The following is a 16,046-nucleotide window of genomic DNA, read 5'->3' on the forward strand; positions in this document are numbered from 1 at the left end:
ATAATGAGCTGAGTTCTGCGGAGAACAACTTTTCCAATCTGTTAGGTTTTCAGTAGCGCGCGCGCGCGCGCACACACACACACACACACACACACGAATAAGCAGTCTGAGAGGTAATTTATTCCTCAGTTTGTGGGTTAAAAAAAAAAATGGTATAAAAAAAGTCCAGGGACTAACTGATCGTTCCAGGAAAGGTAAACATACAAATCAGGGAAAAAAGTTTTTTAAAAGGACATATAGAACTATGAAATTTGTATTACTGTTAATTTAAACTGCCATAAACTTGTAGCGTTTTAATCAATGAAGCAGAGTACCTTAAACACTACATCTTACTGATCACAATGCTATCCACTTTAGATAAGAAAGTACTCAGTGACTCATTTAAGCTTTGACATACAGTTAATCTCTAGCAGTAGTAGCAACTGTAGACTGTACCTTTTGCAGAATACTCATCACAGGAATGTACAACTGTCAGTTTACTAGCACTATTTTTGAAAAGTAAAACTATTTACACAATACACTTAACTGAATATCCAAACATTATTAGTGCTACAAAACCCTTTTTTCCTTTAAAGGCATATTATCGTTTTCCCTGCAAACAAAGGAAAGTGACAGATTCTTTGTTAAAAAATACAGTACAAGCCGACCCCCTAATCTTTGTGCTGTAGTTGAAATTCCAACAAGGCTTCTCTTTCTAAAAGTCTTCGTTAGGATTTAGTCTCTTTATACTGGAGGGTAAAGGGACTCTCTGTTCATCCATTCTCTTGGCCTGTGATCTCAAAATAAGGCTGAAGAAATCTTCATCAGGTACAGTTGGTCCTTTTGTGGCAGTTGATGGTGGAGCACATCTTTGATCATCTAATCTGGAACCCTAAAGATTTAACAAGAGAAATTTAACCAATGCCTGTCAGAAGCTCATACAATGATACGCTTACTATTTCATTGTTAATATTCTGTATTTTCTCACTGCAGAATGTTTATTTTTATGCACAGGAACAGATTCATTAAAAGCCATTGGGATTTCTTATTAGTAAAACTACAGGATTTTAATTAAATTATAGTAATATTGCATCTAGAATACTGGCATAGTTAATACTGAGAGTATATAGCCTTACCCAGTGTGCGGGCAGCTCAAACGCCTCCCTCCCCTCTAGCAGTTGGATGGGAAATACTGTAACATACCCATTGAAGATGTCTCATCAAAAACATCCTGTATTAGATTTGTGTACTAAGTTAACAATGTGATTTAGTTTAGTTGCTGGTGAGCCCATTGAGGTGTGAGTAGTAAGTATTAAAAGAATAACCTTTTTTGCAGGGGAATATTTTGGTTTTGTATTCCTATTTTCTATCTATATGGAAACTAGACTCTCCCTCAACCTTATTAGTGCCATTCATTCCTTACATGAGGGCATGTAAGTGTTAATTTCCATTCCCAATTTGATTTTCTGTATCTGACATCACTCCTATAGTTAATAAAGAAGAATACAATTGCAAAAGACTTCAGCTATGTGTTTAACTCAGGAATAAAATGGAAAATCAAACAGGAGGGGAATGGAAGAAGATATTTATTTTAAAAACATTAAATTAAACGCCACGGACAAACCTGTAGCAGAATCCTTAACTAGGATTAATTTATGTACAGTTGCATCTTACATAAAAGATGAAGAAGCAGTTAATTCTGGCTCTGATCCAACTCCACTGCTAGCAATAGACAGGTGGGTGGGATCCTCTAGTTTAAATTTTTTTTTAGCTACAGATTCTCTTGTTTTGCTATTTTCACTTAAAAGCACAGTAAAACATATTGAGCAAACTGAAGAGTTAAAGCTTATCTGGCTTCACAGTAGTTTCTGTAAGTATATCTGTATTGTCTGCTGCCATGCACTTCAGTAATTTCTTACAGCAATCTTCTCATCATAACAGATTTCACATTCTACCACAGACTGCCTAGGGAGGGTGTAGAAGCTCCTTTACTGTAGGTTTTCAAAAGGAGGCTAGATAGCCATCTGTCTTGGATGGATTAAACGCAACAAATCCTGCATCTATATGACCCTTGCCGTCCCTTCTAACGTTATGGTTCTATGCTTCTGAGGAGACTCTTTTACATCCCTCCTTCTCTGGCAGTAACAACACATTTAAAATGTGTTCAAGTAGTGCTGGACTAAATAGTAATTTTCCTAGCGCTAAATTCTGCTGTGGACTTCATCCTCTGCAACCCCTATTATCTCCAATAGGGGGTGTAAATATTTTCCTCACACTGGAAAAACCCAAATCATTTTCCTTAAGTGTAAGACCCCACAAAGGCTTGATAAGAAAAACACCTGCACCACCTTAAATATATCTGCCGTTCCAACATGAAAGTACACATTATACAGAATGGAAAGCAGGCAATTCTACAAAACACACACATCAGTAGGAGTCACCAGGATACTTTCTACCTATTATACTTCTTCTTTCCTTTGGATACAGGCACATTTTTACCAACTTATTTTAAAGCATCTAGCCTATTGCAATGGTTTAACTACAGCAATGTGCTGAAATACACACTATTAATGCTGTACTGACTGCACAGGAGTGTGCAGTTATTTTTAAAACTGAATAGAAGTCTACACAATATCCTCTAACTTTATTTCCACAAATTGCCATCAGTCTGATGCAAAGTGTGGCACTTCTCTGGCTACTGCAACAGATTTAGGGTAGAATTCAAGCTCTTCAGTGTTAAGAAAAGGAACTAATGATTACATTCCATTTAATCCTCTTTCTGTTCTGGACCCAGCCTGACCTTTATTTCGGATCACTCATGTTAACTAAGGAGTAGAAATATTTCATAGCTTCTCTGTATTAAAAAGTTTTGTCCTTATGAGGTTCCAGTTTTGTTTATTAGATCAAGACCGATTTCCACTGAGACTGACAGCTGTAATCCATTAAAATCCTTCAACACCTCCTTCAATGGTTTTGTAAATTTAAGTATCAGGGGGTAGCCGTGTTAGTCTGTATCTACAAAAACAACAAGGAGTCTGGTGGCACCTTAAAGACTAACGGATTTATTTGGGCATAAGCGTTCGTGGGTAAAAACCTCGCTTCTTCAGATGCATAGAGTGAAAGGTACAGATGCAGGCATTATATACTGACACATGGAGAGCAGGGAGTTACTTCACAAGTGGAGAACCAGTGTTGACAGGGCCAATTCAATCAGGGTGGATGTAGTCCACTCCCAATAAGAGATGAGGAGGTGTCAATTCCAGGAGAGGAAAAGCTGCATCTGTAATGAGCCAGCCACTCCCAGTCCCTATTCAAGCCCAGATTAATGGTGTTAAATTTGCAAATGAATTTTAGTTCTGCTGTTTCTCTTTGAAGTCTGTTTCTGAAGTTTTTTTGTTCATTCTATTACAGATTTAAAAGTCACTATCATTGACCAGGGAGATTGAAGTGTTCACTTACTGGTTTATGTATGTTACCATTCCTGATGTCCGATTTGTGTCCATTTATTCTTTTGCGGAGGGACTGTCCGGTTTGGCCAATGTACATGGCAGAGGGGCATTGCTGGCACATGATGGCATATATAACATTAGTGGATGTGCAGGTGAATGAGCCCTTGATGGTGTGGCTGATGTGGTTGGGTCCTCTGATGGTGTCGCCAGAGTAGATATGGGGACAGAGTAGGCAATGAGGTTTGCTACAGGGATTGGTTCCTGGGTTGGTGTTTCTGTGGTGTGGTGTGTGGTTGCTGGTGAGTATTTGCTTCAGGTTGGGGGGTTGTCTGTAAGCGAGGACTGGCCTCCCTCCCAAGGTCTGTGAGAGTGAGGGATCATTTTCCAGGATAGGTTGTAGATCGTGGATAATGCGCTGGAGAGGTTTTAGCTGGGGGCTGTATGTGATGGCCAGTGGTGTTCTGTTATTGTCCTTGTTGGGCCTGTCCTGTAGTAGGTGATTTCTGGGTACCCGTCTTGCTCTGTCAATCTGTTTCCTCACTTCCCCAGGTGGGTATTGTATTTTACGAATGCTTGATAAAGATCTTGTAGGTGTTTGTCTCTGTCTGAGGGGTTGGAGCAAATTCGGTTGTATCTTAGGGCTTGGCTGTAGACAATAGATCGTGTGATGTGTCTTGGATGGAAGCTGGAGGCATGTAGGTACGTATAGCGGTCAGTAGGCTTCCGGTATAGGGTGGTGGTTATGTGACCATCACTTATTTGCACTGTAGTGTCCAGGAAGTGGAATAAATGGACACAAATCGGACATCAGGAATGGTAACATACATAAGCCAGTAAGTGAACACTTCAATCTCCCTGGTCATTCTATTACAGATTTAAAAGTCACTATCATTGAACAAAAAAACTTCAGAAACAGACTTCAAAGAGAAACAGCAGAACTAAAATTCATTTGCAAATTTAACACCATTAATCTGGGCTTGAATAGGGACTGGGAGTGGCTGGCTCATTACAGAAGCAGCTTTTCCTCTCCTGGAATTGACACCTCCTCATCTATTATTGAGAGTGGACTACATCCACCCTGATTGAATTGGCCCTGTCAACACTGGTTCTCCACTTGCGAAGTAACTCCCGGCTCTCCATGTGTCAGTATATAATGCCTGCATCTGTAACTTTCACTCTATGCATCTGAAGAAGTGAGGTTTTTACCCACGAAAGCTTATGCCAAAATAAATCCGCTAGTCTTTAAGGTGCCACCAGACTCCTTGTTCTTTTTGTAAATTTAGTTGTTTTTTGTAGATTTTCAAGTAATACATACTATATTTTAATCAAAGTCCTACTTTTACTAAGCACAAACTTATGATAGCTAGATGCAAGTATACAGAAGCAGTCTTCCTCAGGAGTTCCAATGAATATTACAGGGAAGCTGGGATATCAATCTTCTTTTTTCAGTCAGCCACTTAACCAATTAAGCTTAAGGCTGATGGTAGTAGTGGAAGAATTTTTCATCTTTCACAGAGTGCCTTGAGACTGTACTGGACTTTACCTCTTAGCTAGGTTTAGATAGCATAATGCACCCAACCATACATCCCAAGTTAAGGAGGATTACAGGAGCGAAGTTTACATTTATTATTTGCTATCTAAGCAAGTGGCAGAGACCTTGTAATACTTTGTTCTTGAACAGCATCTTCTGCTGCTTAGAAACCAACTCGTTTCTTTTCAGCTATATATTGTGCATTAAGTGGGAATATTTTTCTTGTATGGAGGCTTGCAGCTACTATTATGTTGTTTCAGCTTCAATCAGCCATCTTGCATTACTGGCACTCTTGATTGTTTTAGTTATTGCTTTAATTTTCTCTCTCACTTGCACATGTAATGAAACTAGAAGTTTAAATCTGTCTAGAGATGTCCAGGGTGAAATGCTTCAGTCATTCCTTTTAAAAAATCGCTAATTTTGTACTAAACTGGATGCAGTAATGTAGAAGCAGGTTCCTACTTTATCAAGTTAAAGACTGCTATAAAAACTGGAAACGGGAGGGTGCAAGTACGTATATTCAAACCCCTTAGCCAGGACATATTTTTTCCAAGGTCAGAGGCAGGGAAGATGGGATCTGCCACAGCAACCTAACCAGCTTCAACACCCCTTCATGGACTGGTAGGGCCACTTTGACATTTTAGCTGCAGCATCCCCCTCCAAACAGGCTGTTCATGGGCTCCTTGCGCTCCTCCACCTCCAGCTTGTGGCGACTTGTTTAAGGAGCTCTTGATAAACCCTGAAGTCGTATGGTGGCAGGGGGTTGGCAGGACCTGCGACCTCCACATCTAGGGACGATGAGGAAGAGGCTACCACGATAGGAGGGGCTGGTTCCTTCTCCACTACTGGGGTTGCCTCCACGGGGACCACTGCCGGGGTCCTGATACTGGGTTGCAGTCTGAGTCCAGCACTAGCTGGGGCGGCACAGTGGTTCGTCTCTTGGATACAACCAAGGATGACAGCTGGGAGTAGGAACCTGGCGTCAGAGGGAACCCCCACAGGTTCCAATGTTGCCATTGCACCAACCACTGCCCCAGGGGCCAAGCATCTGCAGAAGGTCTGGCACCAAAGTCTGATGCGAAAGGCTGATGCTGGTGTCTTCTCAGAATGGATTCATCCCCGGCCTCCGACGAGAATTCCTCCCATGGAGACCATGGTGGAGCCATTGCCACGTCCACCTGTCGGCTATGACAGGGGAGCTGGAGACTGGTGCTGTGGAGCCAGTGACCATTGACATGGGATCGTGGATATGTGTCATGAAGTGGGGATCAGTGCTGTGAAGCTGGAGACCAGTGGTGGGCCCATGAAGGGTCTTTCTCTGGTGGTGATCACCTTCAACAACTGAGGAAGCCAGCTGGGGATCTCAGGGCATGGGCAGCACCAGGAGGGACATTAGGTCCTTTGCTGCCTGCAATGCTTCAGGTGTCAATGGGGCTCACAGGTGTACGGTGCCCTGACTGCTCCCAGGAGTCAGCGTTGAGTCCTGGACTGGGCTTGTTGCCCTCGGTGGAGTCACCGCCACAGACTGCACCTCTGGGGAGGACAAGAGGCCCGGCATGGGTATCACCTTGTCAATCACTCCCCACCTATCCCTCTTTGGCACTGGGGAGTGCCCTCTTTTGGCACCCAGTTTCTTGTGCCTCTTCCTTGGCACCGAAAACAGTGAATGGTGCCAGGGGAGTGCTCCGTACCCAGGCTGATTGCTCAGTGCAAAATCAGAGCAGCACAACTCCAAGGTCAGTCTAAGTGCTGCTTCCATTAACAGGGTCTTCAAACAAATGTCCTTGTCCTTTTGTGCGCATGTCCTGAAGCCCTGCAGATTTTGCACCCGTCCTTAATGTGGGCTTCCCCGAGGCACTTTAAGCAGCTTGAATTGGGGTCTTTCACTGGCATGGACTTAACGCAGGCAATAGACGATTTGAAACCCGGGGACCAGGGCATGCCCCATTCTTATGACAACGTCCCGATATGGGACTGCTATCTACCTTAACTAACTACAGCTATCAACTAAACATTTAACTATATACAGAACAACAAAGTCCAAAACCCACTGGAAAGCTTGCAAGGCAAGAAACACTCCAGCAACCGTCCTGTGCGGTAAGAAGGAACAGAGAGCAGGGGGGCTAGCAGCGCCCCTTATACTGGCGCATAAGCACAGGCTCCCGGGGGCGACAGGGCCAGCCCCTACAGCTACCACTAAGGAAAAAACATCCAGCAACTGTGCATGTTGCGCACACACACCTACCATGGAATTGACATGAGCAAGCAGTCAAAGAACCTCAATGTACTCCTCATTTCAATATATTCTGAAAGATTCAATAGGAAGTTTCATTCACAGATTGAATTTAGAGCCTAATATTTCTAGTATCAAGAGTCTTACTGATGTTGAGTGTAAAGATTGCAGTGACATAAGTTAAAAACATGGAAAAAACCTCACTGAATTTTCTCTCCAACTCTGCACATATTACAGCACCTAGCACTTTTAGAATGCTTTTCATATATCAATTTCAAAGTGCTTATAGATATAGGCATTATCCCCATTTTTGAGATGAGGTAAATGAGGCCTCGTGGGGGTAAATTACATGAACACCCAGTTCTTTTGACCCTCAGTGTAATGTAATAGCCCCATCCCATGTAACTGAGCAGCAGTTTTTTCCACATACCATTCTTATTGACTTACTTGACATTTTATTAAGATATCAAAGAAGTCATCATCTGATTCTCTGTTGTTGCTAGCCATTAGGTGGCCAAGGACTGACTGACTGTTGTGCTGATTGAGACGAAGCCCAGGTAAATTGCTAAAGCTGGCTCGTTGATCATCTAGGCGGCGGCTCTGTGAGCTTGCAAGTAGATCTAAAAATTCATCAGTGTGCGGTGAGACCATGGAAGTAGAAAAGGCTGAAGATGGAAGGAGAAAGCGAACAAGTTAGTCTGGAAATGTGCCTTGGAACAGTAAATCTTGAGTGTTAGAACAGTTTAAAACACTGACATCAAGCCAAGACAGAGGCACATGATTTGGGTAGATTTTTTTTCAAACAAACAATAAAAAAAAAATGTACATTTTCTCATTGTTTTAGGTGGGGTGGAGGATGATGCTGCAGCTGTCATTCTGCTCTTCTCCTGGAAACAGCATCTCTGATCATCCATCCTGTTGCTTTGAAACCGGCTCAGCAAGTCAAAGAACCCTTCATCTCCAGTCATATCAGGACTGTTTTTCTGAAAAGATAGGCAAGAGTGTCAGGGAAACTTTGGGTTACGATTGTCCCCTATTGAACTGTAATGCAGAAGTTATGGCAGTTTAATCCGGTCATGTTTGATATTTGGATATTGTTTAAACACAATGTTACAATGGAAGGTGATCAAGTCAACAAAACAAGCCCACTTGTGGAAGATCTTTTAAAACAATTGAAATGTGAGCATTATATGGCACAGTTAGTAGTCAAAAGGAAAATAAAGCTGCAAGGTATAAGCCAGAGACATGTTTCCAGTTGCTGCTTTAGTTCTCATTATCACAAATAGATTCTCTCCTCTGACCTTGATCAAGTTAACTTAAATTTTTATTATTTCACTTCTTTCAAATTTAAGGCAAAATTGAACATGTATATATTAATCTTGTGACAAAGCTAGTTCTGTACAGTAACTCCACACTCAACATCATCCCGGTTAAAGTTGTTTCGTTGCTGCTCCTGCCCTCTGCCTTGGAGCTGCTCCCAGGAGCCGCCTGCTTGCTGTGCAGGGCGGGGGAGGGAGAAGAGGGGTGCTATGTCAGGGTGTCTCCCTCCTCTCCTGCACCTCATCTCCTCAGAGCAGGGGGACAGACGGACACGGAGAGAGCTTGCTGGCAGCTGCTGTCTCAACTTGCTGATCTACTTAAAAAGGCAGTGTACTTACAGTGGGCTCAGCGTACTTAAAGGGGCAATGCGCGTCACACACACACACACAGTGTGAGTCTCTGTCTCTCTCTTCATGCTGTGTCTCCTCCCTCCATTCATGCCGCCTTGTAGAGTATGAGGCTACATTAACAACGTGTTAACCATTGAGGGCTCAGCCAAGTGCTAGTTCATCATTTAGCAGTAAGGCATCCCCTGGGAAATATCCCACCCTCTTCCCACCACCTCAAACAAGCTTCACAATCATCATTGCTGTGTACAGTATTAAATTGTTTGTTTAAAACTGTGTGTGGGTATGGGTGTGTGGGTGTGGGTGTGGCCTTTTGTCTGGCGAACAAAATTCCCTGGAATCTAATCTCCCCTATTTACATTACTTTTTATGGGGAAATTGGATTCGCTTAACATCGTTTTGCTTAAAGTAACATTTTTCAGGAACATAACTACAACATTAAGCGCGGAGTTACTATACTTTAATCACTTTTTTTCTGATCAAGTGAACAATAAGAACTGAAATTAACACAACTCCAGAAATGAGCACTCATTTGTAACTTAGAAATTTTCACCAAGCAAACAATTAAAACTGTTTAGGCTTTAGTTCTCCAAACATACCCTCTGAGAGCTTGGAAGTCGATGATCAATAGAATTACTAGCATCCTGCAGAACTTTGGAGGATTTGCCATTTTTGTACTTTTTGCCTTTTAGTCGATTTACGAAGTGCAGCTTTGCTGAAGGTTTGGCAACCAGGGGTTTCTGTTTAGCAAGAATGTCACTGTTCCAGTTCTGAATCTAAGAAAACAAGAGTCAGATGAAACAAGCCTTCTTTACATATGCTGCTGCCTATCATCTAACTAGCTTCACTCCCCACCAGTGAAGAATCTCTAGATTATGTGTGTTTCCTTTTCAGTAGATGGATGAACAAAATTTAACTGTTAGGTTACATCACCTGACCTGTGACTATGGAGTCCTGTATTATCTCTAACATACAATAGGAAATGAGCTCAATGTCAGTGAATCAAAGAAAGAACATTCCATTCAGAGAGAGTAATAGAATTAAAATCTTTCAATATTGTCAGTGAAATTTAGAACTGTAACTTAAGCTGTAAATTAAAATGCTAGAGCATTTTTTAGGTAAATTTGTCTTTTCCTCAGAAAGTCAAACCCCTTAACATAACAAACATAACGGACATACTGGGTCAGACCAATGGTCCATCTAGCCCTGTATCCTGCCTTCCGACATGGCCAATGCCAGGTGCTTCAGATGGAATGAATAGAAAAGGTAATCATTAAGTGATCCACCCTGTGTTGCCCATTCCCTGCTTCTGGCAAACAGAGGCTAGGGGACACTTCAGCACATGGTTTTGCATCCCTGCCCATCCTGGCTAATAGCCATTGATGGATCTATCCTCCATGAAATTATTTAGTTCTTTGTTTAACCCTATTATAGTCTTGGCCTTCACAACATTCCCTGGCAGAGTTCCACAGGTTGACTGTACGTTGTGATGACATAGGAGCCTTTTAGAGCTTTTTCACAGGGAAACTGTGCAGTTGAATTTTAAAATTAAACTTCTCCCTTGTTACACAGATGCCAGACAACAGTAGCAGCATGGCTCTGAAAGCAGAGGTGGCTGCCAAAACAGAAGGATATCAGGGACCTAAGTTTGGTTAATGCTATAAGGCAGATTCCTACTCAGAGATTAGTGTACCAGTATTTTTTGCCCTCTTGACATAATTAGGTACAGCTGCATTAGAAGCTTATAAAGACTAAACAAATATTCTGGTTCTGACAAAGCCATTCATTGGCTGGCACCAACGCCTTATTTGTACAGTCTCTTCGTGTTGGATATTCTAGCCATATCTTAAGGTCTTTCAGAGCCTCTGCTTTCGGCCTTATCTAAACTCCTAAAATCAGGCTCCTATGCTGGGCTTTTCCCCCCATTATGCCTTTGGAACCTCATCCCTCAATTAAACTCCTTCTCTTGAGTTTAGAAGAGTAGTATTTCAAAGGAAGTCCTTTGTTACAGCGATGCTATGATATTTAGTTTTGGTTTCTTATAGAGGCATCTTGGAAAACTCTCATTACACAGTACCCCAGACTATACTGTCACATACAGGACTCATATTTTTAAAAGGTATCACCTAAGCAAAAGTTTAAGTGATCAGAGCGGTATAGGATAAAAAACTTCAGCTGGAACTAGCTGAATGTTCAGCACTACATTGTGGGAGATGCAGGTTGGAGGCCAAACTTAGGATCTTGTATATCAGTCCCAGCAGGGGGTCAGAGTGCAAGAAGTGACAAACTTCAGCACCATCAGCTGCCCAACATGTCAGTCCTGGAAGAGATTTAACTCTCTTATCTGCAAAACTAGTGAACAGGTTTGTACTATTGGAGGAGATGGGGATGAATAGTGTCCCAGGATGGAGGTTGAAGTAGAAGTTCCAACTCCCATTAAAATCCTTTGGGAAACATGGATTTATACAGAATTGTCAACTTGGCTCATGAGGCAAACAGGTTCATTTTAGATAACTCTTGCCTTGAGGTTAAGGTACATCACTACTAGTTAGGAGAACTCTGTTCTATTCCCAGCTCTGACAGACTTCCTGTGTGACCTTACAGTGCCTCAGCTTTTACATTTCTAAAATATATCTACTTAACATGGATGTTGAAAGGCTTAATTGTTTGCAAAATGTTCTGAGAGCCTCAAACAAAACACTATAAAAATTTGATATATAAATAAAAATATGAAATTGTTTCATAGCTGAGGAATGATTGCTCTAAGTTCTATGGACAGCTTCCCTTTCATTTTATTCTGAATCACTTCTTGACTACCCAGATAAACTGAAGCTCTTAGGGGAAATACACACTCCCTACACACTTCTGATGTGTACTGCAGAAAATAAATTCTACATTCCTGAGAGAACATCCTTCAGTAAACCATTACATAGGACTGACTTTGCTACCATTGTGCTTTTGATCATGAATACTCTTTGCCACAACTAGTTATTGAACATGTCTCTGACTTCTCTAGATTTATATCTGCTTGACACTTCATTTCATTGATCAAGATTTTACTAGCCACTTCTAAAGTTGTTAGTATATACAATTTCTGATTATCTTGCCCTAAAACCCATGCTCCTATCATTTGAATGAAGAATTTATATGGAATGATTCACGTTAGGCATTTCATAGCACTGGTGCACTGAAAGTTATGAAACATTACTGCAATTCTACTACTCAGAACAGAAAGAAAAGAAAGGAAGTGCCAACCTTTTCAGGTGTTAATTTCATAAGTTCCATGTTTTCCATACTGTGACGGCGTCCTACTCTGGATCTTGCACCTTTGGGAAGAGATGAAATAAGACTAAATAAGTTGGTTGCCTATGAAGCGGAAAGATGCATTTTCTACATTTCAAAGCTATGTTGTGGTATATACCATCTAAGGTTTAAGACGTGGTAATTTTAAGTTCCAAAATGATGTAGTAAAAAAATATTAGCATGGAGTAAACATCTATAGAGTACCCAGGCTGAAAACACTTGGTTTTGCACTTCAGAGTTTAAGGCTAATTACCTTAAAACACAAATATAGACTGTCTCCTTGCAATAAGATTCTTTGATCCAGGAATGCTATGCTCTTGCATCAAAATACCACGCACTTTCTAAAAATAATTGGCATTACACTACAAAGTCACAGAAGATCAACTGAGTTTTGAAGAGGCTACACAACTGTGGATGGGGAGCAGGGAGAGAAAGGTTTGATTAGGGAGTTTAGACAGAGGAAGAGGGACATCAGATGAGCCCACGATTTGTATTGTAAGCTCCCCAATGCCAGTAAGAATGCTATGGAGAAAGGAGGCAAGGCAAAACTGGTAATCTGGTGCATAAAATCAGTCTTATCTCAGATTTTTTCTTTAAAAAAAAAAAAAAAAAAAGCTGTTACATATTTGCTCTCATTTAAAAAAAAAATTACCCACAGACAAAATGCAAACAATGGACTATAAAGCAAAAATCGAACTTTGTTTGCATTCTTTCCAGCTCTATTAAGATGCATATAAATGTGGCTTTAATTTTTTATTTTTTTAAAAATGGGATTGTTTTAAGCATTCTTTCTTCTAATTTGGAAAAAAGTCAGGTCCTCAAACTTCCCTCTTTATTAGAGGACTGACATTTTTTTGGAGGATCTGCATAGCAACATCAGCCTCTCTTCTCCCCTTAAATGAAGTGGTTGGGGAACATTCAGATTTAGACCATTCAACTTGTGGAGAGGAACAGCCTGTGTTGCAGGCCTGTCTGATTCCATGATGCAAGTCTTCCAAACATAAAAAGGTCCCTTTATCAAAAAGAAGGCCCAATATTCCAAATGGAACAAGCAGATATTTGGGGGGAGGGAGGGGAGAAGGGAGATAGGAGAGTGAGAAACACAAATACAAAAGCCTCTGAACACAATAAAGGAGCAATCATTTTTTCCTCTCAACTTCAGCTAAAAAAATATGCTGGAAAGAAGCACTTACCATTCAAACTATTATCTACAGCATGGATTTCTGACATCATGGAGTTGTTTGTGCTGTAGCTTAGACCAAGCACCATTTGAAGATCTGAGAGGTTAAGTCTAGCTGTTAATTCTCCACTTCTATCCCCTACCTGCAACCAAGTACATTTGAATATGTTTATTTGGTTATTATTTATTTCCTCAAATTTCTAAAAATGTAACTATTGGTATCAGTCGCATGCTCTGAACACCTATCCCATGAATCAAAATCAAACACACAGCAAGCATGTGTATATATCTGCAGCATGCTCTCATTTTGCAATTGTGGGCTGAGGTAGATATATACATCTCAGCCCACAATTGCAGAATGAGAGCATGCTGCTTATGGATTTAAAGTTTCTCTTCAACATCTTAAAATCTGGTGTGCATTTAGGCAAAGTTGACTGATGCACCAGAGAAAGTGAACAGCATTTCACAAGGTGACAGAAAATAGAAAGTGAAGAATTAGTCTGCTGACAACTTATGTTGCTATTTTTGCCAATTTTTGTTGATATTTAAGAAAAATCTACAAATGCTGTACCTTTTGCTTTCCAAGAATATTACACGATTACTTTGTGTCTATGGCCTTGACACCACTACAGTGGTGACATTTCCATACAGAAAGACTCTTCTTGAATCCTTTTACTAATGCATTAGGTGCAAAGCCACAACTTTTCATTCCAACTATTTTTCCTCTTCACACACATTTACTGGGGCCACTGTAAACTAACCCCCCTCAGATGACACTACTTTGAGACAGATTTTTTATTTTCTTCCTCCAAACACAATGTGTCATGCAGTCTGGATGTGTGACATTAGAAAGATCTTCAAGAGGAAAAGCCAACAGCCAAAACAGAAGAATGCACAAGTCATACCTCTCTTGAAATTTCTAAATGCTTTTCTGCAAAGTGCATAGCTTGGTCATGATTTCCTAATGCTGTGTACGCATTTCCTAAACTCCAGCATGCTCTTCCTTCACCAATTCTGTAACACAATTGAAGCAAATATTCAGTTGTAATCCCAGGTGGTCAGAATTTCATGCTGTAACTTCTGGGACAGAATCTGTTGCTGGGCCCAGTAAGCGTAGGAAAACTCCCATTTCAAGCACCAAAATATTAAGTACATTATAGGCAGTAATGAAAGACATTTAACCAAGTATTTAAACAATCTATTCAGCATTCATTTAAAACACTTGCTACTTAAATTAGGAATTTTGTGAAGGTAAGATCTTTGATTTTTACTTTACAGAACGGACAAATCACTCCTTCAGTCTTGTGAACATTATGATTCAAATGACAAGATGCTGATAACGATACAAAGGACCCAAGAGTTTAAAAATGCATAGGGACCACATTTTGTAACCCAGTTCATAAGCATTTTTTGCTTGAATTGCATTCTCTGGCCCATTCTTAACATTTGTCTTTCTCTACAAATCAATAAGCATAACATTTAAAAATTACAAAGCAATTTTAGTTGCCCTGAATATTAAAATACAGGGCTTAAAAATCATCTGCATTTAAAAACTATATCATTTTAGTGGACTTGTCCTTTTCTCTCCACTTCATTCCTCCCCAGTGAAGGCACAAAAGCGCATCTATTGGTCTGAGAAGGCTGCAAAATTACAGCAATCATTTATTTCGAAGTAAAGATTGAGAGCTGCTGTCTCTTCCCTTAACAATTAACCAAAAAACTGACAGAGGTGGAAGTCAGTCTAACAGTATCAGTGATTCCATAAGTCACGGGATACTCTTCATCTCAATACAACTGCACAAAGTCTACCTTTCATCTCAGGATTCATTAATGTGATATCTTTAAGACTACCACTTTTTCCTATGAAGGGTATAATCCTATAGCCAATCCATGCTGGGAACTCATATTGATTTCAAAGCAAGTTCCATATACAGAACAATTACAGGAGACGAAGGGGCAATCCTATTATCCCTCTAAGTTAAATATACAATATTGGCTCCAAAGGACTTACCTATCATTCAGTTCCTGAGCGATTGTAAGGTGCTTCAGATGATAGTCAATTGCTTTTTCATAGTCTTGGAGCAAAGTATATGTATTTCCAAGACTGTAACAAGCCTGTGCTTCCACAGCTCTGTCTTTAAGCTGTCGAGCCAGTTGTAGTGTCTTCCTAAGAGAATGGATTATTAGCCTCACAAAATCACTACAGGAAAAATTCTGTTCTCAATCTATACCTGTGCAACCCCACTGAAATCAATACAGTTGCCTGGGTAAAATGGTAAAATTCAACCTTGTTTTGCAAATAATCATCCCACAAGAGAATAATTAGTTTTTCCCCTTCCTATTTATCTCTAACCTTAAAATGGAAAAAAAAAGTCCAATTGTTTTCAATGGGAGGAGGACTGGGCCCTTAAACTGCATATTCTAACTTTAGCCAGCTGCTTCATTACTTCATTATTTATGCTGATTTTCTTCACTGTATAAAAAAATCCAGAGTGCAGTTTACACAAAGTATGATGCCAACTTTAGAAAATAACAGACACAGCAAATGTTTAATCAATAGGAGTAGGTAGTGTTAAGATACTTCTGTAGCTATCAAGGCAGACTTGATTGCTGACGCAGTTAACTGTTTGACCAATAAAAAGCGACAGAGTCCTGTGGCACTTTATAGACTAACAGACGTATTGGAGCATAAGCTTTCGTGGGT

General features: G+C 40.5%; 1 protein-coding gene across 1 annotated transcript in view; it reads right to left on the minus strand.

Moving 5' to 3' along the window:
• Positions 1–102: 102 nt before the first annotated feature.
• The window catches only part of LOC112115873 (G-protein-signaling modulator 2), a 35,463-nt gene continuing 19,519 nt past the window's right edge, over positions 103–16,046 (minus strand). Inside the window, exons 4-11 of the mRNA XM_029912364.1 lie at positions 15,354–15,509; positions 14,248–14,356; positions 13,356–13,485; positions 12,115–12,185; positions 9,459–9,635; positions 8,019–8,175; positions 7,640–7,857; positions 103–871 (exon numbers count right to left, since the gene is read on the minus strand). Of these exons, the coding sequence (XP_029768224.1) occupies positions 695–871; positions 7,640–7,857; positions 8,019–8,175; positions 9,459–9,635; positions 12,115–12,185; positions 13,356–13,485; positions 14,248–14,356; positions 15,354–15,509 (1,195 nt within the window). The 3' untranslated portion in view covers positions 103–694. The remainder of the gene's footprint in view (positions 872–7,639; positions 7,858–8,018; positions 8,176–9,458; positions 9,636–12,114; positions 12,186–13,355; positions 13,486–14,247; positions 14,357–15,353; positions 15,510–16,046) is intronic.

This window comes from Terrapene carolina, unplaced genomic scaffold (genome assembly GCF_002925995.2).
Source record: "Terrapene carolina triunguis isolate 2854851 unplaced genomic scaffold, T_m_triunguis-2.0 Scaffold210, whole genome shotgun sequence".
NCBI classification, from domain to species: domain Eukaryota; kingdom Metazoa; phylum Chordata; order Testudines; family Emydidae; genus Terrapene; species Terrapene triunguis.